This window comes from Sorex fumeus, unplaced genomic scaffold (assembly GCF_029834395.1).
Source record: "Sorex fumeus unplaced genomic scaffold, SorFum_2.1 ptg000126l, whole genome shotgun sequence".
Classification (NCBI taxonomy): Eukaryota; Metazoa; Chordata; class Mammalia; order Eulipotyphla; family Soricidae; genus Sorex; species Sorex fumeus.
Window position 1 is genome coordinate 6,397,432 of NW_026606183.1, and position 24,352 is coordinate 6,421,783.

Below are 24,352 nucleotides of genomic sequence, written 5' to 3' on the forward strand. Positions count from 1 at the left end.
CCCGCCCCCCGCCCTCCCACTCAGTCACACCCCACCCCCCCACCCCTGCTGGGTCCTAGCGCCTGCCAGTGTCACGGGCTCTGTCGGCTAGAGGAGCTGCCTCTGATTCCACGGAGCCGGCCCCAGTCCATTCAGGTAGGAAACGCCCGCAGGGAGCCGCGGGCACCCCCGAGCAAACCCAGCGTGGAAGCAATCCGAACCGTCCTCAGTTTCTCTGTGAGGGCTGAGGGCGGATGGGGTTGGCCCCGCGCGGGCGGGGCAGGCGGAGTACGGCCCCGGGAGAGCGCGGGCGGGCTCCGGGCCCAGCGGGTCCTAGAACCCGCCGGCTGTCCCCGCGGGCCCGCTGCTGCCGACGCTTGGGCTCTGGCGGCGGGGTTGCCCGCCTGGCGCGGTGCGGGCCCGGGGGTCCTAGAGCCCGCCATGTTGCGGGCTTTTGTCCCAGGCGCGCGGCTCGCCTAGCGAGGTCCGCGGCTCCGGCAGAACCCCCTCCCGGACTGAGGTTCTGACGGCCCCTCCCGCGGTCCTAGAGAACGCCATTTTGCAGGCCTTTGTCCAGCGTCCCGCCCTCGGTCCATTCATTTGTTCGGCCTGTCATCTTTCGTTCGCTCCTTCTTGCCACCTTCTCTGAGGCCACATTTTTTCCAGGGCTTATACCGAATCGAGTCATCCCAGTGCCCTGCCCTGCCCTGCCCTGCCCTGCGGCACTGTACGTCTGGAAATGGTTGCAGGGAGCCAGCCACAAACGGTTTCCGCGGCCCTTGAGCCCCCTCTTTCTCTTGCGCAGCTCTTAGGCCCAAACGTTGTCAAGTTTTCTCGTATGCCTGAGTCCTCCCTGTTGTAGTGATGAAAAAACTGAGGCCCAGAGTACCTGGGGCCCGTTCCTCTACTCCTTTTTAGGTATTGAGAGCAGTGGGGAAGGATGCAAGAATTTTTATTGGGAGAGGTCAAGAAAGGATTGCGCCTGGAGCTGAAGGTGGAAAAGTGGGTTGGGGTTAGTTAATAAACTGACCAGATTGGAGTTCTTAGAGATGATTAGGGTTTTATTTATTGTGTGTGTGTGTGTGTGGGGGGGGGGTTATACGGGCTGTACTCAGGCTTACTCCTGGCTCAGTGCTCACTCCCAGTAGTGCTTAAAGGACCATAGTCTATGCTGGGGATCAAAGCCAGGTGGGCCATGTACATTGCAAGCATCCTGGCCCCTGTACTATCTCTTCAGCCCCTGGAGATGAACTTTCACCTCTGCATGCTTCTCATTTACCAATACACCATCTCTCAGATCTCTCCTGGCCTATTGGGACTACTTGTTTAGAAATTAAGAGTGGAGGGCTGGAGAGATCGTACAGTGGGTGGGTGCTTGCCTTCCATGCAGCTGGCCCAGGTTCAATCCGCAGCACCCTGTAAGGTTCCCCAAATCACCAGGAGTGATCCTTGAGAGCAAAGCCAGGAGTAAGCCCTCAGCAATGGCCAGGTGTGGGCCAAAAACAAGCAAGAAAAGAAATTAGAAGAGTGAGTAGAGCAAATACCCTCACAGTTGTGAAGCCCTGAGTTCTGTTGCTCCAAAGACAGGGGAGTGGGTAGGAAATGTCTCCTTTTCCACCTCATCTCTTAGGTTAACCCTCTGACATTACAGCCTGTTAAAACTTCATCGCTCTTCTAAAATAGAGGTGAAGTAAAGACAGTTTTGGTCCCTCACTTTGAACCCACAGTATGGGATGGGAGCAGTAGTTGAACCTTCTGACTTGAAAGGCAAAGAAATTTAGTTAGGAGTTATTTACCAGCATTCTCATTAACTCTTACTGTGGAGAAAACAGAAGTCTAGGCCTGGACTAGAATACTGTGGCAAATGTTGATTCATTTGTTTGGGGGCATCAAGCACCATTCTTGTTGTAATGAATACAGAATTTAGGGGCTGGAGCAATAGCATAGCGGGTAGGGCATTTGCCTTGCACGCGGCCGACCCAGGTTCGATTCCCAGCATCCCACATGGTCCCCCAAGCACCGCCAAGAGTGATTCCTGAGTGCAGAGCCAGGAGTAACCCCTGAGCATCAACTGGGTGTGACCCAAAAAGCGAATTAAAAAAAAAAAGAATACAGAATTTAAAAAAGCTTGTGGCTCTTCAGCTTATACCAGAGATTGAGTTAACCAGTTGTGTTCGCAAAGCAGTAATCAAGGGACCAAGAGTTTGAGCAGCATCACCAGTTGTGATCACCACCAGTTGTTTTCCTTCTGTGTGCTTCACTATCCTTGTCTGAAAATGAGGAAAATAATATTGTTTATACCAACAACAGTAAACCCCAGGCTGGGTGGCTGAAGCAACAAATGTATTTCTCAGTGTTCTGTAGGTTGGGAAGGGCAAAAGCAAGATGCTGACCTTTTTTTTTTTTTTTTTTTTGCTCAAGGGTTACTCCTGGCTCTGTACTCAGGAATTACTCCTAGAAATGCTTGGAGGACCATATAGAATGCTGGGAATCAAACCCGGTTCAGCCGCATGCAAGGCAAACGTACTACCCGCTGTCCTATTGCTCCAGCAATGCTGACCTGTTTAGTTCCTAGCGAGGCTCTCTTTCTGGCTGCAAGATGACAGAGCTTTCATCGTATTCTATCCTCACGTGGTCTTTCAGCCTACATTCATCTATCTGGCTGACAACAAACTTTTTGGCTTAGTTCGGGTAGTACACAAAAATATTTCAAGGGGCAGGAGAGATAGGGCACTTGCTTCGCTGACCTGGGCTCAATTCCCTGCATCCCATATGGTCCCCCAAGCACCCACCAGGAGTAATTCCTGAGTGCAGAGCCAGGATTAACCTCTGAGCACAGCTGAGTGTGACCCCAAAATCAAAATAAATATATGTTTTTAAAAAGTATTTCAAGGATTGTTGAAGTGACTCAAGTGAGGACCTGTATTTGTGAGGCCGTAGGCTTGATCCCTGCTTCTCTGACCTCCAGGTACTGCTGGGTGACAAAGGAAAGAATAGATCATCAGCCTAGGGAAGTTAAAGGTGGAATAGTTATTAGCTAGCGTTATCAGGGGGCTGTCATGAAGACGGTCTTGCATGCAGCTGACTTGGGTTCAATCCCTGGCATCCCATATGCCCCCCGAACCCTGCCTGGAGTAGTCCCTGAGCATTGCCTGGTGGAGCCAAAAACAAAAACAAAACAAATTTGCAAACAAACCAAACCCCAAAGATAGTTGGCGGCCTGAGAGATAGTACAGTGGGTGAGGGGATAGCCTGGCTTGGCTGCTCTCACCCTGTTTGGTTCCCTGAACACCGTCCGAGGTAAGTCCCGACTCTACTTGGGTAGTAGTGCTTCTGACACTAGTACATGGACCCCACTGGGGAGAATGTGACTCACAGAGTGGGTAGACTTCCCTGAACAGGAAGGTGAGGAGCGAGAAAGGTAGAATTTGGGATCAGGACCTGCTTATCTCACCCTCCACTTTCCACAGAGCTGATACCTGCTAGAAATATCGCTCACTTCTACCAAAGTGCCTTAGGGGAGGGGGTTACCCTTCCAGCCACGTGGTTTCTGGTTCAGAGGCAGGAAGACAGAAGCCCAGAGTGGAGAACCAATGACCGCTGCCTCCGAGAGGAAACCTTGAGGCGAGTTTCTCAGGCAGAGTTGCAGGAATGAGGAGACCGGGGTGTGGCCGTAGCTCAGGCCGTGGTCACTGTGGCTGACCCAGGCATCTTCAGATCAGCTATACCCCTAGATTCCAGTCCCGTGCTGACTGTGGCCACGGAACCTCAACTTATTCTGTCAAATGAGGACCATTATTCTCAGGCAGTGGTGAGAGAAACAGCAAAGTGCCTCTGAGAAAGAACAATTATCTCATTCAACCCTCACCCAGCCGTGTGAGGTAAAGACTTTTTATCTCCATTTTTCAGATGAGAAAACTAAGTTTGAAGGCACAAATTAGTTGTACAGGGCCATGGCTAGGAAGTGAGGGAAGTAAGACTCAAAGCCAATCAGTTTGATTTAATAAACCGTGATGGGACTGGAGCAATAGCACAGTGGGTAGGGCGTTTGCCTTGCATGAGGCCAACTCAGGTTCTATTCCCAGTATCCCACATGGTCCCCCGAGCACTGCCAGGAGTAATTTCTGAGCTCATGAGCCAGGAGTAACCCCTGTGCATCACCGGGTGTGACCCAAAAAGGAAAAAAAAAAAAAGAAACTGTGAGCTTTATTCCTGGGTTCGGAGGCCACACTCAGCAATGCTTAGGAGCTATTCCTGGCTCTGTGCTCAGGAGTGACCGCCGGTGGTGCTCAGGGTGTTCTGGGGATTCATTTGAACCAGAATTGGCATGAGTGAGGCAAGCAAGAGCCTGAACTGGAGAGGGACCTTTACCACAATGATATTTTGTTTCTCTGGACCACACTATCTTGCCTGTGAAAAGAATGATAATAGAAGTTCTCATTCTGTTGGAGAATGTGAAGAGCTTAGAGTACCCTGTCATTTAGCAGTTTCTCTAAATGTAAGCAATTGCTTTTGTTCAGGAGAATCTGCTCAGTCTACTGCCCAGGGCTCGCTAGGAAAGTGCCTCAGCCAGGGATAGTGAAGGATCCCTGGAATTCCAGGGAGGAATTTCAGCTCTAGAGAATGTTGGGCCCTCAAGCCCTTTAACTTACTTTCCAGTCGCAGAATGTAGTAGGAAAAATGAAGAAACCAAGCTTTGGGTGAAACAGTTTTGTGATATTGGGGCTAGTAACAAAAGAGGAGAATACAGGAAGTGCTTCCTGAGTGAAATGGTACCATGAATTTACAAATCCAGTATTCTAGCTATTATTTCCTTATGCATTGAGATGTTTTTTAACCTTATTCCATGAGAACTCAGTCACATTATATAGCATAAGTGTTATACAGAGTAAAGCAGTATTCCAATCCCATTTTAAAGACATCTGACAGCGGAGACTAGCTAAATACTCACCAAGCAAAGTAACATTTCTAGGCACATCAGCCAATTCACACTGCAGTTTGGAGTCAATTTGTCCTTGAGTAGTCCATAATTTCCCAAAGGTCTCACGCCATTTCTGGAGGAATTCCACAGTCTACGTTCTTTGCTTTAGAGCTAAGTCTGCCATGGCAGTTGTTATTGTCACTGCAATGATCCCCATGATAGCAGCGATTGAGCAGGCCAAGGAATCTCTTGATCCATCGAAGGAGATAGATGATCAGTTGACAACGCACTCCAGTCGTTGAATTCTCCTTCCATGGTCGATGAAAAGGCACCAGCATTCAAACATCTACTCAGGCTCTGGAAAAATAAAAACTTCTTCAAGGAGTCTCACAGATGGGTAAATACAAGTATACATGGAACACTGTCTACAGGAAATCATTCCTTCATATCACATAAGGAAAAGGCACACAAGCTAAAAAGAAAGGATTAAATTTCTGTTGAAATACATCAGATCAATAGTATCATTCTTAATTTGGCCTCCCTGCCAAAAGGCTGATTCATACAGAGCAAGGCCAATTTTCCATAAGTAAATTCGCTTTAAAAATCCAAATTAAAATGATGTAGGAAAGGAAAACCCCTCATTCCAATAAGTGGAGTCATACGATAGGTAAAGGTAAAGGTAAAGACCCTCCCGTTGATCATCGATTTGCTCGAGCGGGCCCAGTAACATCTCCATTGGAGACTTTGTTGTTACTGTGTCTGGCATATCGAATACTCTCGGTAGCTTGCCGGGCTCTCCGAGAGGGGCGGAGGAATCGAACTTGGGTCGGCCATGTTGGCTGCGTGCAAGGCAAATGCCCTACCCGCTGTGCTATACTGCATCCATATACTGATCATCTTTAAATTGCCATAGCAGGCTTATTTCTATTCCTCTTGTCTGTTTAAATAACATAACTTTTAGGATTCCAATCTATAATTTCAACAGAATCATTAACATAAAAGTTCACAACTAATTCTCTACAATTTTTCCAAGAAATCTAATAATATAAATTTTCTATACTTTTCAGATAGATATATTTGCAACCAAAAGATTTCCTTATTTTATTTTGTTTTTGTTTTGTTTTGGGTCACACCCGGCAATGTACAGGGGTTACTCCTGCCTCATGCACTCAGGAATCACTCCTGGCGGTGCTCAGGGGACCATATGGGATGCTGGGAATCAAACCCGGATTGGCCGCGTGCAAGGCAAACGCCCTACCCACTGTGCTATCGCTCCAGCCCCAGATTTCCTTATTTTAAATAAGTATCACTTCGTCCTATTAGGACGCACTCCTTACTAAAGGTAAATTAGCAAGATAAGCCCAATAGGTTAGATTTTGAGTAGAGGCACTTACTTATTGTTTCATTAGAGATACGATAACTAAAAAGAAAGCTTCAGGAGTTTTCTTTGTGTTAGTGTTGTTACCTTCTCAGCTCGGTTCATCAGGGCCCTAACTTCTGCCTATCTTGGAGTCACCTCTTGCAGTGTTATTGGAAGGCATCTAGCCTGAGGGAGTGCATTCTGGTCCAGATTCAGATCATTAATCCAAAAGTTTTTTCATCTGAAATTTTTCATAGCTGTTTCATCTATTTCTTCTTGATCAGATTCATGGAGAAGTTTGAGCCTTTTGGTGGGACACCAGAAACGTTCTTTGTCTGTGGAAATAAAAGCAAAATCTCACCCCGATCTTTCTGCCTGGCCTAGTATCCAATTTCCAGAGACTGGGTCCCTATAAAGGACTTTACATTTCTGAATAGTTTTATCTGAGTTATTTCTGTTTGCATTAGAACTTGTTTCTTCTGAGCTATTTTGAACTTCCCAATGTTTTTCTGCAGGTGTTACGTTATTAGAGCAATTCAACAAATTTAAAGTAAACAATGCTCTGGATAACTGCTGTTTGGGAGAATCCGTATATATTCCCCCTTTTTGTTTAAGCAACATTTTCTTTAAGTGAGCTATTTGCTCTTTCAATAATAACTTGTCCAGTACTGTTATAGGGAATTCCTAGTAATATGATTGATACCATAAGCAGAGAAAAAAAGCACGCAATTTTGCTGAAATATATGCAGGGGCATTATCAGTTTTCATAGTTTTAGGAATGCCCATAACAGCAAAGGCTTCTAACAAATGAGTAATCACAGATCCTCTTTTTCTGTAGGTAAGGCAGAAGCCCATCTACAATGAGAGTAAGTGTGGATTGACTGATCCAGTGATCTTGTAAGAGAAATAATTGCAAACAATTCATTCTTTTGAATCAAATTACATGGAGTTTGTAAAACTTTATCATTTTGCGTATCAGCATAAACAGTAAATTTAAGAAATTGACACATCTTTTGCTTTGGAAAGCTGTTATGAATTTTGCCCAGATAATCAGTACAAGCAATTTGCCAATCCTCATCAAGTTCCCATAGTGCTTGGATTTGTTCATTGGTCAATGACACAATAATTTCATCAGGATCACTCCCTATTAATTGTCTAGTTATTTTTCTTCCCTTTAAAATTATTTGAGATACTTTATACACATAAGCGGCCAATTTTTAATAGGCTTATTACGTAAAAATCTCCGTTCCACAATATTAGTTCCTTGTACCAGAATTCCAGTGGGAGAATGTGAAGTACGCAACACTATCAGATTTAAATTTTCTAAAGAATCAATTCTATCTATCTGAGCCTTATTTACAGTTTCCTCAATTAATTCCAATTCACATTCAGCTGCAAGGCTTAGTTGCCTCGTGCTCTAAAGAGAAGAATCACCTTCCAATATATGGAACAATTTTTTTTCAGATGTACTAAAGTTTCTTTCTTTCTTTCTTTCTTTCTTTCATTTTTGTGAGTGAGACACCATGAGGTATAGTTGTAGACTTACAAATTTTTGTGCTTGGGTTTTAATTATACAATGATCAAATACCCATCCCTCCACCAGTGCCCATTTCCCACCACCACAGATCCCAGTATCCCTCCCACCCCCCACCCCCCATCCCACCCTGCCTCTGTGGCAGGGCATTCCCTTTTGTTCTCTCTCTCTCTCTCCTCCTGGGTGTTGTGGTTTGCAAAAGAGGCATTGAGTGGCAATCATGTTTGGTCTATAGTCTACTTTCAGCATGCTTCTCCCATCCCGGGCTGCTCTGTAACCAATTCAAAACAAAGCCAAGTTTTTCTTTTGTCAAGGGCCACTGCTCAACCCAAACTGGATGAATCTGTTTCCAGACTATTGGGAGAGCTGTTTTTTGAGCAGCGAATTTTTTGGGAAATGCGATCAATACCCGTTTACAATGGGTCCTAGTTAAATCAACAGAAGCATTAAGTTCTGCAGAGACAGAATATAGTTTAACAACATCATGTCTAACTAAACGTTGGTTTCCAATTATCTAGGAGCACTGCAATGGGAGTCCAGATACTAAAATAACTCTACAGATATAATCTAGAGAGTTCTTAAGAAGATTGTTAGTCATTCTCATTTTCCATGACCAAGCTATACCCTGTAGTACTCCTTCAAAAGCATTACATTAGTCCTATATATTTTCACGTCCTTTATTTATTTATTTATTTTTTGCTCTTTGGGGTCACATCCGGCGATGCACAGGGGTTACTCCTAGCTCTCTCTGCACTCAGGAATTACCCTTGGCAGTGCTCAGGGGAACATATGGGATGCTGGGAATCGAACCCAGTTCGGCTGCGTGCAAGGCAAACGTCCTACCCCCTGTGTGTGCTACTGCTCCAACCCTAGTCCTGTATATTTTCAAAAGGTTTGCAATGCTCATAAAGATCTTATGATATAGAATTCCAAACTGTAGAACACGAATAAAAGAGGGTTAAAATGCTCACAAGATTCACATATTTCATCCACCTACACGTTCTTTCAATCTTTGCCCACCTCATCACTTCCAGTGGACTGCACCTTGCATTTTATTAAACAACTTTAACCTAAGTTTTTAATTTTCTCTCCAGTATGCAACTCAAATGGTCATATATGTAGTTCAAGCCTGTATTTTAAATAATTCTTGAAAATCACATAAGATGAAAAAAGGGAGCAAAGTTTTAGATTGTTGATATCTATCTTAGTATGAAAGCTAAATATTCCTTCCAATTTCTTGCTTTATCTCTTATTTCTTTTGATAATTCTTAAAATAAAAATCTTCTGCCAGAATACTTTAAACCTTAAATTTCTTTTTATCACAAATACATATTTTGTTTTCTGGACATACTCAATTTGAAAGCCATTCAAAACTTTTAACACTTTAGATATTAACTTCCTAACTTAAAAACTGAAATCAGAAGGCTGAGAAAGGGCGGAGGGAGAAAAGGAAAAAAAGATGGGAGGAGGCAACTTCCTCTCTTCCCCTGCAAGATCACCAAAGCCCAAAAAGGGCAGTTTTCAGCCACTTTAGGCTGTCAGTCTGATATCTGAGATCAACCCATCATAAGAATATTGCTAATTAGCTCCAGAAATTTTAGTTACCAAAACCTCAGATCAAATAAGACACTGGTATGATAAGTTTTGCAACCAATTTTATAACTCTAGAAACTCATGTTTTCAACCAAACCAGTACTTTTTGAACCTGTTTTTAGATCCCACAATTATTTCAACTCTCATTTTAACAATCAAAGCAGTGCAGATGCAAACAAATAAATACATATTTATTTTTACATAGCAGCATAAGAAGAACTTGGAACCAATTTTTACGAAGCATGAGGAAAACCTCTTTTGGCTTAATTTCAATAGTTCTTATACCTTAGTTCTTTCAAATTATGAACTTCCTACGCCAAATACTTTAACAATTCCACAATACAAACATGCTGAAAACACTTGAACTGCCAATGTTTATGGAAGCAAGAAAACTTTCTTGGTTTATTTTGATGGCTTTTGTTTGTAAAACAGCCTAAATTCTTCATTAAAATTGGCTGAGGCTTGGGGGCTGGAGAGATAGCACAGCGGGTAGGGCGTTTGCCTTGTACACGGCCAATCCAGGTTCGATTCCCAGCATCCCATATGGTCCCCTGAGCACCGCCAGGAGTAACTCCTGAGTGCAGAGCCAAGAGTAACCCCTGTGCATTGCCGGGTGTGACCCAAAAAGAAAAAAAAAGTAAAATAAAATAAAATTGTCTGAGACTTGTAAAATAAAGCCTTAGATTCCCTGAACTCTTATTTCACTTTAGTTCCAGGCTCTAGTTACGCAGCTCTTCCTAGATAGAACAGATTCTTAAGTTAAAAAGAATTTCAACTGTTAATAACCATTAATGTTTCTCCAAAAAGAGATTTTAGATTGAGAATTTCAATTTCTCTGTAGGCACCACATTCTGATTAGTAATCTTTGTTTAAACCACTATCTAACAAGTTCCAAAAACGCCTAAACTTTTTAAATTGCTGGATTGCATATCACTGACCTCTGTGATGGGACTTCTTGCCCAGGTTTAATTAAGGATTCTACTTCTGATTTTAGCCTTACTCTAACATTTGAGTACTTAAGACAAACAGACAGACAGAACAACAAACATCACATGTACAAGTTCATAGATATATATTTGATTGATCAATCTGACACTACAAAAATGGTAGGGAATAAACTGAGAGACTAAGAGAGGGAGGGCAGTCCCCAGGGTAAAATTTCCTGTTGCCGATGAGATTGTTCCCTGTTTCTCAATCTAACTAGCCTATCTCCTGCTTAAGATTGGGTGAAAAAAGCGCTTTTGTTACTATAAAACCGGCAAAACAAATTATTACAGTTACTGAAAACCTAAGGTGGTGAAATGTTGGCCATCTTTTACTTTGACTTCAAAAAGTTCTTAATTACCTTAAATCATAAAATCTTCACACCAGACCTGGACACTTTAACAATTTGACACTACAAACATGCTTTCAGATACACACACACACACAATAAAGCCATTGGCATTCACTAAACTTTTAAATAGCAGCATAAGGGACTGGAGTGATAGCACAGCAGGTAGGGTGTTTGCCTTCCACCCGGCCAACCCAGGTTCGATTCCCAGCGTCCCATATGGTCCCCTGAGCACCGCCAGGAGCAATTCCTGAGTGCAGAGCCAGGAGTAACCCCTGTGCATCGCCTGGTGTGACCCAAAAAGAAAAATAAATAAATAGCAGCATAAGAAAACACCAGAACTAATTTTATCTCTGCACTGTTTCACAAAAGTTCTTGTTTTTAACTAGGCCAGTTAAAAACTTGGAGTTCAGCTAACTCCTCCCAGGCCAGGATGTCCTACCAAACAGTGTCCTGTTCCTGGGGTGTCCTGGGGTCAGTGGAGATGTCTCCCACACTCCCCGACCAGTGACCTCTCCAGCGGGCCATGCATTTTGCATTCATACTCACCATCCTCTCTGGGAACAAAGGACCAGGCTCATACGGAGGAGCCTCTTCTGACTCTTCAGACTGGAAAGGAAAGGAATTAGGGCCGTGGTGATTGCAGCGTATGCAGCGTATCCTCTGCAGGGATCAAATCCCCTTTCTGATGGGCATGAAACAATTCTTTTCCTACCCTTTTCCACAGTTCTAAATCGAACTGATCTCTATTTCTGGGCTCAAACTAATAACAATACTTATGTACCCTCTCAAGGAGGGCTCGCACTACTTGTTCCTTTCAAAGGTAGACCAGCTGCTGTTGTCAGTTCAAGATATCAAAATCAACTTCCCTGGGCGACATTACGGAATTGCCCATCGTCCCTTTTTTCTCCGATCTGCCGAGAGGCTATGCAAGCTCGGTGCAACGTTTTCCCTCTTGGTTTCTTCCATACCGGTCCTTACCTTTGGGCATACATGCTTGGGCGCCAGATGTTGCATAAATGTTTGTTCAGTCGGAGGCACTGAGACAAGGAACGTGAAAGAAATTTATGTCATGGAGGGCCCAGGTTCTCTCAGACCTGTGACAAAGGTAGAAAGTCTCGAAATCTCCTTTCATTGATCATGGTACCTCTAAAGGGTGCAATACATTGATGTCATCAAAAGGAGTTACAGAAAGAACACTGAGACAGGAAAACATTGTTTCCTTGAGTCAGTAGGCCAGTAATTTTGGCCTCCAGAAAGATACAAAACCAAAACCTAAATCGAAACCTTTCTTGGGCTATAAGTATTTGGATTTTCATCCCAAAGACTAGTCTGGCTTGGGGCTGGAGTGATAGCACAGTGGGTAGGGCACTTGCCTTGCACGCGGCCCACCTGTGTTCAATTCCCAGCATCCCATATGGTCCCCTAAGCACCGCCGGGGTGATTCCTGAGTGCAGAGCTGGGAGTAACCCCTGTGCATTGCCAGGTGTGACCCAAAAAGCAAAAAAAAAAAAAAAAAAAAAAAAAAAGACTAGTCTGACGGGAGCCTGGAATCTACATCCCAAAGATCAGGCTTGGCTAGCACCTGAGATCTGCATGTCAAAGACCATCCAGGCTTCTTGTGAGAAAGAAAAACTGCCCCTTACAATATACTGAAATTATTGTAATTTTGAATTATTTTAATTATTTAATTTTGAATTAAATTATTGAAGGCAGTTTGAAGGGGAAAAATGTTCAGCCTCATCCAAACTAGTCAGGACGCACGAGAAATCTTGTCCATTTTCATGGGTCCCTATGTTCCTGCCCGTTGTGCGGTGCAGTCTACAAGGGCTCACCTGGACAACTCAGTCCAGCCCCAACAAACTGACAACCAGGAAGGACTTGTCTGGTGCAGTGGATGTCATGGAAGGCTCCTGAGCACGGGAACGTGAGGGAGACGATTCTGGCTGCCTGTGAGACCGTGTATACTGGGGTACAAAGGCAGGACCACAAGAAAAGCGTGCTGACTACAGTGGTCACCCTTGCTCCTCACCCCTAGGGCTTCAAGTATCTCTGGTCATAGCATAGATGCCACCAATCCCTGAGATAAGTAGATAAGGGAACAGGCTAGGAACACAGGCCTCCCTGCCTAGTTTCTCTGCACACCTGGCTCCCCCTGTGGCACTATCTTCCCCCACCCCCACCCACCCCCAGCCCCAGCAGCAGCTACTGAGCTCTCCTTAAGTGGATCTGCCATAATCCTCTTCCCTTCATCCCCAGGGAGGATGAGCTGGTGTTAAACTAACTACAGCCATTAATCCTATTTCCTCCCAACCATGATCTCCAGGAACAGCTGGGGAGAGGGTATATTTGGGTTCTGAATGGACAGAGAAAGAGCCTGAGCTAGAGCAGGTGTCCCAAGAAGCCAGCTCAGAGCAGATACAACAGCAGTCTAAAAGAAGCTGCATCTCTCTCTCTTTCTCTCTGTAGTGTGAAGAATTGAATCCAGGGCCTCCCATATACAAGGCAAGGTCAGCACTACCCTGAGCCACCCTCCACCCCCCATCCGGAGTGAGTGCTGGCAATGGCAGAAGCTGCTAAAGGCTAATTGAGCTCCTCATTACCAGAATTACCCCAGCCAGGAGCCCAGCAGTTCCAGAGGGTGGACCCGGATTCCTCTCTTGGGTGGGGTCCCTTACAGCTGCACTAGGCCAGGCTTCTTTGTGAACACTTGAGCTCACCAGGCAGCAGAGGCAAATACATGCGCTTCGAGAGAGAATTGCCAGCCGCTAGTGAGCTTAGTGGTGCCCCCTCTTCTGGCCCCACATCTGGGTCTGAAGGAGGAATATGATGAGATATGGAGCCTGGGCCATCAGCAGTACCACTGTAGCACTGTCCTCCTGTTGCTCATCGATTTGCTCAGCAGGCCCAGTAACGTCTCCATTGTGAGACTTGTTACTGTGTTTGGCATATCGAATACATCACGGGGAGCTTGCCAAGCTTGCCAGGCTCTTCGAAAGGGGTGGAGGAATCGAACCTGGGCCAACCAGGTTGGCCTCGTGCAAGGCAAATGCCCTATCCTCTGTGCTATCACTCCTCACAGGTTTTAGAAAAGCCAGAGGCCAGTAGGGGTGAGGGGAGGCACAGGTGGACACAGTCATGACCCTGGCTCCCTGTCTTAGCCTTTCTGAGGTTGCGTGGTCCAGCTCCTTTCATCAAGGAACAGGCCAGAGAGGACCCTTCAAACCTGACCCATAGTGTTAAGAGTCCCAATGCCTAGGAAGGAACTGGCATCTGGATGGGAAAAGCAGATGAGAGGAATCCCACACCCCCACCCCACACCCGCATCCTGGAGGCTTTGGGGAGAAGAGACCTGGTTTCCCTCTAATTGCAACTGTAATTTTGTGTCTCTCGCAGAGAAGTCCTGCCCGGTGGCACCATGGAGGTGGAGTCCGCAGAGGCCAGAGCCCCAGCTCCCGGCTACAAGCGTTCCGGCCGAAGATACAAGTGCCTCTCCTGCACCAAGACCTTTCCAAATGCGCCCAGGGCAGCACGACATGCTGCCACCCATGCGCCCGCAGATTCTGCAGAGCAGGCAACCGAAGAGTCGCTGAAGCCAGAGACAGAGTCCAAAGCGGAGGAGGCCAGTGGGGACAAGGCGTCAGATGCTGCGGCCAAGCCCCGGCCCTATGCGTGCCCCCTGTGCCCCAAGGCCTACAAAACTGCTCCCGAGTTGCGCAGTCACGGGCGCAGCCACACGGGCGAGAAGCCCTTCCCGTGCCCCGAGTGCGGCCGCCGCTTCATGCAGCCAGTGTGCCTGCGCGTGCATTTGGCCTCTCACGCCGGCGAGCTTCCCTTCCGCTGCTCCCACTGCCCCAAAGCCTATGGCGCGCTCTCCAAGCTCAAGATCCACCAGCGCGGCCACACGGGTGAGCGGCCCTACACTTGTGGCGACTGTGGCAAGAGCTTCGCAGACCCGTCGGTGTTCCGCAAGCACCGGCGCACGCACGCCGGCCTGCGGCCTTACGGCTGCGAGCGCTGCGGCAAGGCTTACGCAGAGCTCAAGGATCTACGCAACCACGAGCGGTGAGGGCGGGCCCCGGGGAGGAGCGGGCCAATGGGGTGCCGGCGGAGCAAGAGGCCCCCTTGAGTGGCCAATGGGACTTGGGCCTGGGTGTCAAAGGACCGGCGAGTGGGCGGAGCCATAGCGGAGATGCTGGGGTTCTTGGTCGTGGTGGCTCAGTGCTGGGCTGGGAAATTGATGGGGGTCGTGGGGGTTGGTTTCCATCTCAAGATAGCAGAAAGGGAACAGGACTGGAGGAGGCAAGGAGAGCCCCAGCCCAGGTGTGAGTGGGCTTGGTGCGTGGTGTCAAAAATGAAGCCTGAAGCTTTCTCACTTGGGACTGCCCTATGGCTCTCAGGGCTCCCGGGGAGACTAGGGGGTCCTAAATAGCTCCCCAAACAGGCATGGGTGGAGGTGGGTGGGTGTTCAGGTCAGGGGCCTGTTCTCTTCATGCCGACTTCTCCACCCTCCCACAGGTCCCATACAGGCGAGCGGCCCTTCCTCTGCTCCGAGTGCGGGAAGAGCTTCTCCCGCTCCTCCTCGCTCACCTGCCACCAGCGCATCCACGCGGCGCACAAGCCCTACCGCTGCCCGTCCTGCGGCAAGGGCTTCACGCAGCTCAGCTCCTTCCAGAGCCACGAGCGCACGCACTCGGGCGAGAAGCCCTTCCTGTGCCCGCGCTGCGGCCGCATGTTCTCCGACCCGTCGAGCTTCCGGCGCCACCAGCGAGCTCACGAGGGCGTGAAGCCGTACCGCTGTGAGAAGTGCGGCAAGGACTTCCGGCAGCCGGCCGACCTGGCCATGCACCGGCGGGTCCACACGGGGGACCGGCCCTTCAAGTGCCCCGAGTGCGACAAAACCTTCGTGGCGTCCTGGGACCTCAAGCGGCACGCGCTGGTGCACTCCGGCCAGCGGCCCTTCCGCTGCGAGGAGTGCGGGCGGGCCTTTGCCGAGCGCGCCAGCCTCACCAAGCACAGCCGCGTGCACTCGGGCGAGCGCCCGTTCCACTGCAGCGCCTGCGGGAAGTCCTTCGTGGTGTCGTCCAGCCTGCGCAAGCACGAGCGGACCCACCGCACCAGCGAGGCCGCCGTGGCGCCCCCCCAGCAGGAGCTGGTGGTGGGGCTGGCGCTGCCGGTCAGCGTGGCCGGTGAGGGTTCGGTGGCCCCGGCCTCGGCCGATGGGCTCGGGGACCCGCAGGCAGGGCTGCTCGGACTGTCCACTGAATCAGGTCTAATGACCACCCAGTGGCAAGTGGTGGGCATGACGCTGGAGCAAGTGGAGTGCCCGGAGGCTGAGGTGGAAGAGGCCCCGGGTCCCCTGGGGGAGACCAGCGAGGTGGTCGGGGAGGAGGTCGACGAGAAGCCCCCCCAGTTCGCGTGCCGCGAGTGCAAGGAGACGTTCGCCACGCAGACGCTGCGGCGGCGGCACGAGCGCTCCCACCCGGAGCTGCGGCCCTTCCCCTGCACCGAGTGCGGCAAGAGCTTCTCCGACCGCGCAGGGCTGCGCAAGCACAGCCGCACGCACAGCACCGTGCGCCCCTACCCCTGCCCCCACTGCCCCAAGGCTTTCTTTAGTGCCAGCGACCTGCGCAAGCATGAACGCACCCACCCTGTGCCCGTGGAGACCCCCACACCCCTCGAGCCACTCGTAGCTCTGCTGGAAATGTCTGAAGAGGGACCAGCCTGAAGTCCTTCCACCACACTCCCAGAGCTCGGCCCCCACAGGGTCTTCCCGAACCTCCTCTCGCCCCCAGTGCATTCTAGACTCTAGGTGTCCGCCCCCCTCCCTCGGCAGTAGCCCCCCCTTGCCCAGTGTGAGAGCTGAGGACGGGATGCTGGGAGCAGCTGTTGAGAAACCTGGTTCCTTTGAGCAGACTAATTAAAGTATTTGCTTCTGTACTGAGTTGTCTTCTGTGTTCTGGTTGGGGTTGTGGGACTGGGAGTTTGGGCATTAGAGGTTCAGTAGAGACGCTGAAACTGATAAAGACCAGAAGACTGGGCCGGGGAGTTATTGCAGTGGGTTGGGTGTGTGCTTTGCGTACGACCAACTGGGTTCAATACCAGCATCCCAATATGGTCCTCCGAGCCCTGCCAGAAGTGATGCCCAAGTGCAGAGCCAGGAGTAAGCCTTGAGCACCGCCAGGTGAGTATGGTCCAAAACCAAAAATAATTGGAAGAATTGGGTGAGTGAGAGAGTACAAGAGGTAAATAAGACACTTGCTGACCCAGTTTAGATCCCCAGCACCCCATAGGGCGTCTGAGCACTGCCAGGAGTAATCCTAGAGTGCAGTCAGGAGTAAGCCCGGAGAACTACTGGATGTGCCCCCCCCCCCCCAAAAAAAAGAAAAACCCAGAGGAGTCTTTGGGAGTTTTGTTTCACAAAGTGTTTCAGAATGTCTTATGACAAAGGATTCTGTGGACAAGTCCTGGAAATTCTAGTGCACTCCTTGGGAATTCTTGGTGATCAAATGTGTATTAAGACCAGTGATAGTAGAACAATAGGGCATTTTCCTTGCACATGGCTGACCCAGGTTTGATCCCTGAGCACAGTTGGAAAGGCCCTAAAAATTAAAAAAAAAAAAAAATTAAAAGATTTCAAGTTGCTGATGTGCTCCAAAATGAATAACTACCTTTGTTCAGCCCATTTTACTGATCATCCTTTTACAGGTAAATTGTAGCCACAAATTAGCATCAATCCTATGTAATGTAATAACAGAAATATAATGTGTGTATGAGTGCGGGAGGGGGGAGGAGCTTGGGGGGATAAAGGGCTGGAGCACATGCCTAAATTTGTACAAGACCTGGGGTTCCAAACCTGGCACCCCCGGCACCTCCCACACACCAAGATACTGGTTGCCGCCCAGTTTAATCCTTAAATTCATCGCCATCTAAATGGTTCTTTTCTACGAAGGCTACACTTGGGGGTTTCAGAAGGTCATCTGGTATAAGGGATTGAACCTGGGGCTTCCACATACAAAGAATACATTGTAGTCCCAAAGAATTTGTCAGGGGGGTGGGGGGGAGAGTGTTGTATATACTCAGCTGTACTTAGATTTACTTCTGGCTCCATGCTTAGGGATCACTCTCCAAGCTCAGGGTTCAGAGAACGATGTATGGTGGATCAGATAGGTACATACCCATTGTACTAATCTTTCTGTCCCCTCACCTGGGATTTTTATCTTTTTTTTTCCCATTCAATGTAGAAAAAAAGCATCAACTGTTGATACAATTCTAGGATTAAAATGGGATTATGGGGCTGGAGCCATACCACAGTGGGTAGGGCATTTTCCTTGCATGCAGCTGACCCAGGTTCAATTTCCAGCATCCCATATGGTCCCCCGAGCACCGCCAGGAGGAATTCCTGAGTGCAGAGCCAGGAGTAACCCCTAAACATCGCCGGGTGTGACCCAAAAAGCAATAAATAAATTAAATTGAATTACATAACAAAGTTGCAGTCAATCTAGAAAATAAATTTGTGTGAACACCGTTATATCTAATTGCAGGGTTGGTCAGTCCTTTTCTAAGAATTTGTTAAGCTTTTTGTTGCTCCAAGAGGTGTCCCACGTATGGCCCCGTGGTACAGTCATTTCCAGATCTGTGGTCTGGGCCAGAGTCAACAAAGCGGCCACCGTGGGAGGTGAGCGTGGCTCCTGGGTCTCCTGGAAGTGTGGGGGATGGAGAAGAGGCTACCGGCCTGGACTCCCAAGAAAACACCAGCATTCTAGGTTCAGCCCCAGGTACCTGAAATTATTTAGTGATTGGCATCTCTTCAGAGAATGTTTATTTGTGAGGGGGTGAAGTTGAGCCCCTGGCTTAGCTGCAGTGGTGGGATGGGTGTTCGCCTGCCTGCCTTCCTTGGCCCTCTGGAGTTTTCAGTGGGGTGTTGGGAGGCGTGGGGGGCCTGGGGAGGTGGGGGACATCAGTTCCATAAGGTTTAGCTCTTTGGCCTGCATCTCCTTGGAGATTTAGTCGGGATTTGCTGAAGCAGGGCCTGTGAGTGAGTTGACATGGGGGCAGACGTGGCTGGTGGGCCCCACCAGTGATTTTTAAATTGAACATGAAACTACAAACTGCACTGTAGCACTGTCCTCCCATTGTTCATCGATTTGCTCGAGCGGGCCCAGTAACGTCTCCTTTGTGAGACTTCTTGTTACTGTGTTTGGCATATCGAATACGTCATGGGTAGATTGCCAGGCTTTGCCGTGCGGGAGAAATACTCTCGGTAGCTTGCCGAGCTCTTCGAGAGGGGCGGAGGAATCGAACCTGGCTCGGCTGGGCAGGCGGCTTGCAAGGCAAATGCCCTACCGCTGTGCTATCGTTCTGGCCGAAACTACAAACATATATGCAATACATTTTTTAACATAGTGGAGGTGATGCATTTGGTGGTTACACAACCAGAGCACAGGAGTAACAGTAAGATTTGACTGAGAGGGGCTAGAGCTAGAGAACAGCGGGTAGGGCGTTTGCCTTGTATGCAGCGATCTGTGTTTGATCCCCAGCTTCTCATATGGTCCCCGGCGCACCGCCAGGAGTAATTCCTGAGTGCAGAGCCAAGAGTAACTCCTGTGTATTGTTGGGTATGACACAAAAAGCAAAAAAAAAAAAAAAAAAAAATTTTGACTGAGACTGGAGAGACAGTACAGGAGTAAGGTACATGTGGCCAACCCCTTTGGTCCCTGGTACCACAGATTTCCTGAGCATGGCTGCAGCCCTGAAAGCTCTGAGCATAGCGGGTGTGGCCCTGAGACCTCCAGGCCCTGCCAGGGTGACCCAGATAATCCCCGGCACCTCAGGGCCCAAGAGGGACAGGGCCCAAGAATCACCATGTCCTTGAGACACTGTTGACTGAGAGGTTCACTATGCTCTCCACAGTGCTTGGGAGGACCAATGATAAAAAACCAACACACACACAGGAAAAAAGATAAGACTGACATAAGTTCTTAGAAAAAAGATAAGACTGGCCTAAATTCTAATTCATCAATGAAGTCGGGGAGAGGGCTCTGGAACAGCTCAGGCTTGACAGTTAAATCCACACTCTGTAAAGCTTACATTTTTTGTTGTTATTTTGTTTGTTTGTTTGTTTTTGCTTTTTTGGATTACACCCATGTTGCACAGGGGTGTGACCCATTGGCTCATGCACTCAGGAATTACTTCTGGCAGTGCTTGGGGGACCCTAAGGAATGCTGGGAATCAAACTGGGTCAGCCGTGTGCAAGGCAAACGCCCTACCCGCTGTGCTATTAATCCAGCCCCAACTTTTTTTTCTGTTTGGTTTGGGGGTTGCATCCGATGATGCTCAGTGGTTACTGCTGGCTCTGCACTCAGACTTGGGGAGACCATATGGGATGCCAGGGATAGAACCCGGGTCAGCACTTGCAAGGTAAGCTCCTTACCCGCTGTATTATCACTCCATCACTTCGCTCTCAAGTTTACAACTTTTTTTTTTTGCTTTTTTGGGTCACACCCAGTGATGCTCAGGGGTTGCTCCTGGCTTTGCACTCAGGAATTACTCCTGGCAGTGCTTGGGGGACCATATGGGATGCCAGGGATTGAACCCAGTTCAGCCTCATGCAATGCAAACGCCCTACCTGTTGTACTATCTATTCCTACAGCCCCAAGCTTACAACTTTTAAAGAAAAAATTTGTTTTGGAGTTTTGGATTCTACCCAGTAATACTTAGGGGGCTACTCCTGTGCTTTGAGCAGGGGTTGCTCCGAGCGATGCTTGGGGGACCATGCTGTACCAGGATCTGATCAAACCTCAGAGTTTATTGCTGGTTTACAAAGCCAGCATTAAACCCTAAGCGGCAAAAAACAAAACAAACAAGAAAACATGGCTAATAATATTGCTGAATTTTTTTTTAATAGGTGAAAAGGCAAAGCACAGAGCACAGTACAGATTGATTAGAATGCCCCCACAAGTGCTCGTTTATCCTTCAAATGTCCAGGATTCTCAAGAAGGCTAAAATAAAGTTCAGAGGTTCAAAGGTCAGAGTAAACTAGATGCCTCTTTCTATACTCATATCTAGCATTTTGTGGTCCACCAAGATGGACATCTTGGCTAGTGACCATGTGTACCTCAACCTCTGGGTGCATGTGTCACTCACGGTGGTGGGGGGGTGGGGACACAGGTCAGAACCCAGTACTGGTTCATCAGGTAAAACCAGGAGCAGAAGTAACAGATGTTATTGATGTTATTCTTGATGTTGAGGGTCTCAGGTTGTCATACACAGACCCTCGTTTCTGTTCTCCTTAGCAGAACTTTTAAATAACTTTTTGTTTGTTTGCCACACCTGGTGACGCTCAGGGGTTAAGCGTCTGACTCTGTTCACAGAAATCACTCCTGGTGGGCCTCAGGGGACCAGATAGGATGCCAAGGATCAAACCTTGGTTAGCCACATGCAAAGCAAGTGCACAACCTGCTTTACTATAGCACCAGCCCCTTGAATAACTTTCAATGTTATTTTCACTACTTTATTGAGATATAATTAACATGTCATACAATTGTATGGTAATCTGCTCAACACTATAGTTCTAAGTTTTTTAATATATTTATTTTTGTTTTGGGACCACACCCAGCGATGCTCAGGGGTTACTCCTGGCTCTGCACTCAGGAATTACTCTTGATGGTGCGTAGGGGACCATATGGAATGCTGGGAATCGAACCCCAGTAGTCTGCATGCAAGGAAAAGACCCTACCCACTGTCTTATTGCTCTGGCAAGTTCTGTGTTTTAAGTGTATGCATGGGGTCATGAAACCATTACTATTTTAGAATAATTTCATGTCCCTGAAAGCTGTTACTCCTTTTCACCATCATCCCCAACTCTTTCCCTTCAGCCCTAGTCAATTGCTAATCTGCCTCTCTGGATTTGCCTGTTAATTTCATACAAATGGAATCATGGTATGTGGTCTGATGTGACTGGCTTCTCTCTTAAGCATAATGTTCTCAAGTTTCATTCATATTGTAGCTCATAGGAGCTTTATTCCATCGTCAAATATTCCATTGAATGAGTGTACATTTTGTTTTTCATCAGTTGACATTTAGGTTTCCTTTTGTTTTGTTTTGTTTTGGGGCCACACCCAGCAGTGGTCAGAGCTGATTCCTGGCTTTGCCCTCAGGAATTACTCCTAGTGGTGCTTTGGAGACCATATGGGATGAGGAGTGAGGGGAATCAACCCAGGTCAGCTGCATGCAAGGCAAATGCAGTACCTGCTGTACTATACCTCTAGGCCCCTATGTTTGCTTATTTTTTTTTTTGTCTATTGTGAATGAACATTCATTTGTAAATTTTTGTCTGGACATATTTTCCTTTCCTTTTTTTTAAAATTTGTTTTTGGGTCACACTTGGTGATGCTCAGAGGTTACTCCTGGCTCTGCACTCAGGGGACCACATAAAATGCCAGGAATTGAATCCAGGCCAGAATTGTGCAAGGCAAGCATCTGATTCACTGTATTACCTCTCCAGCCCCTGGACTTATTTTTCAGTTGTCTTGGATATAGATCTGGGAGTGAAACTGATGGGTCACATGATAATTCTAAATATAACCATCTGAGGAATGTCAGTCTGTTTTCCCAAGTAACTGCATAATTTTACATTCTCTACAAAAATATATTAATGCTCCAATTTCTTCATATCTTAATCACCAGCTATTGTGTCTCTCTAATTATAGGCATCCTTCTGGAAGAGAATTAGTTGTTCTGATATGCATTTTTCCCTAATGGAAAATGATATTGAGCATTTTCTTCTGTACTTTGCTGTCATTTGTGTATCAATTTTGGACAAAAATTACTTATGTTCTTTGCCCACTTTTTTTGGGGGGGGGTACATCTGACAGTGCTCAGGGCTTATTCCTGGCTCTGCACTCAGAATCATTCCTGGAGGGGCTTGGGGGTCCATATTGGGTACCAGGGATTGAAGCCAGGTTGGTTGCATGCAATACAAGCACTCCACACTGCTATACTGCTTCTCTGTCCCTTTCAAATTTTTTCAACTATAAATATTTTATAGCTAATGGCTTTTACATTTGATTTTTGTCTCATTTTGATTAATTCTCATATATTACTTGAAAGCTCAACTTTTTTTTAATGTAGGACTACTGCTATTTATTCAGCCACTGATTAGCTGATTGAATTGGGTATGAACTCCACCTTTTTTCCCATTTTTTATGATTTTATTTATTGAATCACCATGAGAGCAGTTACAAAGCTTTCCGGTTTAAGTCTTGGTCATACAATGAAACATCTGTACCTTCGCCAGTGCCCATTCTCCACCACCAAAAACCCCAGTATATCCCCATCCCACACCCTCCCCCCTACCCTATCTGTAGGGCAGATGATTTCCACATTACTCTCTCTCTACTTTGATTACATTCAATATTTTGACACCAGACCCATCATTATTATTTGGGATTTTACCCCAACACTCAAATCTGCTGAAAAGGGAACAGTAGACAATTTGTTTTCTATTGCTGGTTATGAATAACATATGATGTCGTGTGGCTGCAGTAATGGCCACGAGATTTTGAAATTCCGAAATTTTAACAATTAAATCTGCAGGTATTTCTGCCAAAACCTGCTGGGTTCCGAGATTTGTTCCTGAGTCTCTTGGATCATGGCTGTTAAGCAGCTTGATTAGGAGCCAGAAAGGCAGTTTGTGGGCGATGACTCAGGGTCTTGTTGGGACGAGGAGGAAAGGGCCAGCTCCATCCCCATCCCGTGAGGCCCCGTGTGTCTCATCACTGAGGGCCCAAACCTGACTGTCCAATGGCCTCTGGAGGACGACAGCCACCGAGCCGCCTAGGTGGAGCAGGCAGAGGGACAGCACCCTTTCCCCTCTGATGTGGCCTGGTTACAGTAACCTACAGCAGGGTCCGGACACATTTCTGCCAAAAACCACTGGGTTCCGAGATTTGTTTCTGAGTCTCTGGGATCATGGCTGTTAAGGAGCTTGATCAGGAGCCAGAGAGGCTGTTTGTGGGCAACGACTTGGACTTGAGGTCATGTTGGGACAGAGAGGAAAGGACCGGCTCCACCCCCATCCAATGAGGCCCTGCATATCTCGTCACTGCGGGCCCAAACCTGACTGTCCAGTGGCCTCTGGAGGATGGCGGCCACTGGGCTGCCAGGGGGAACAGGCCAAGGAATAAAACCTATTCCCACCTGGGGTGGCCCAGCGCCAGTAACCTACTGCAGGGATTGGTTGCATTTATGCCAAAAGCCGCTGGGTTCCGCAATTTGTTTCTGAGTCTCTGGGATTATGGCCATTAAACGACTTGATCAGAAGCCAGAGAGACCGTTTGTTGGTAGCGACTCAGGGTCTCGTTGGGGTGGGGAAGAAAGGGTCTGCTCCACACCCATCCCGTGAGGCCCCGCATGTCTTGTCACTGCAGGCCCAAACCTGAGTGTCTAATGGCCTCTGGATGATGGCGACCACCAAGCCGCCAAGGGGGAGCAAGCAGATGGACAGCACCCTTTCCCCCCTCGGGTGGCCCAGCGACAGTAACCTACTGCGTGGTCCGAATGCATTTCTGCCAAAAGCTGCTGGGTTTCGAGATTTGTTTCTGGGTCTCTGGGATCGTGGCTGTTAAGTAG

General features: G+C 47.7%; 1 protein-coding gene and 1 long non-coding RNA gene across 4 annotated transcripts in view; one reads left to right on the forward strand and one right to left on the reverse strand.

Annotated features, from left to right (window-relative positions):
* The first annotated feature begins 38 nt into the window (after positions 1-38).
* On the forward strand, positions 39-16,616 carry ZNF668 (zinc finger protein 668). Of its 2 annotated transcripts, XM_056137631.1 has the most exons (3): positions 39-135; positions 14,117-14,785; positions 15,239-16,616. In XM_056137631.1, exons 2-3 carry the CDS (start codon positions 14,139-14,141, stop codon positions 16,446-16,448), a joined length of 1,857 nt encoding a protein of 618 aa, XP_055993606.1. In that variant the 5' UTR covers positions 39-135; positions 14,117-14,138; the 3' UTR covers positions 16,449-16,616. The 2 variants fall into 2 exon arrangements, with proteins under 2 accessions (XP_055993606.1, XP_055993607.1); XM_056137632.1 differs by lacking the exon at positions 39-135 and having other exon boundaries at positions 14,035-14,785.
* The window catches only part of LOC130044965 (uncharacterized), a 30,262-nt gene continuing 10,594 nt past the window's right edge, over positions 4,685-24,352 (reverse strand). For both annotated transcript variants that reach the window (XR_008795507.1, XR_008795506.1), the window contains 4 exons: positions 11,702-11,817; positions 11,270-11,329; positions 6,366-6,595; positions 4,685-5,257 (listed from right to left, as the gene is read on the reverse strand). This is a non-coding gene — a long non-coding RNA (uncharacterized LOC130044965). The remainder of the gene's footprint in view (positions 5,258-6,365; positions 6,596-11,269; positions 11,330-11,701; positions 11,818-24,352) is intronic.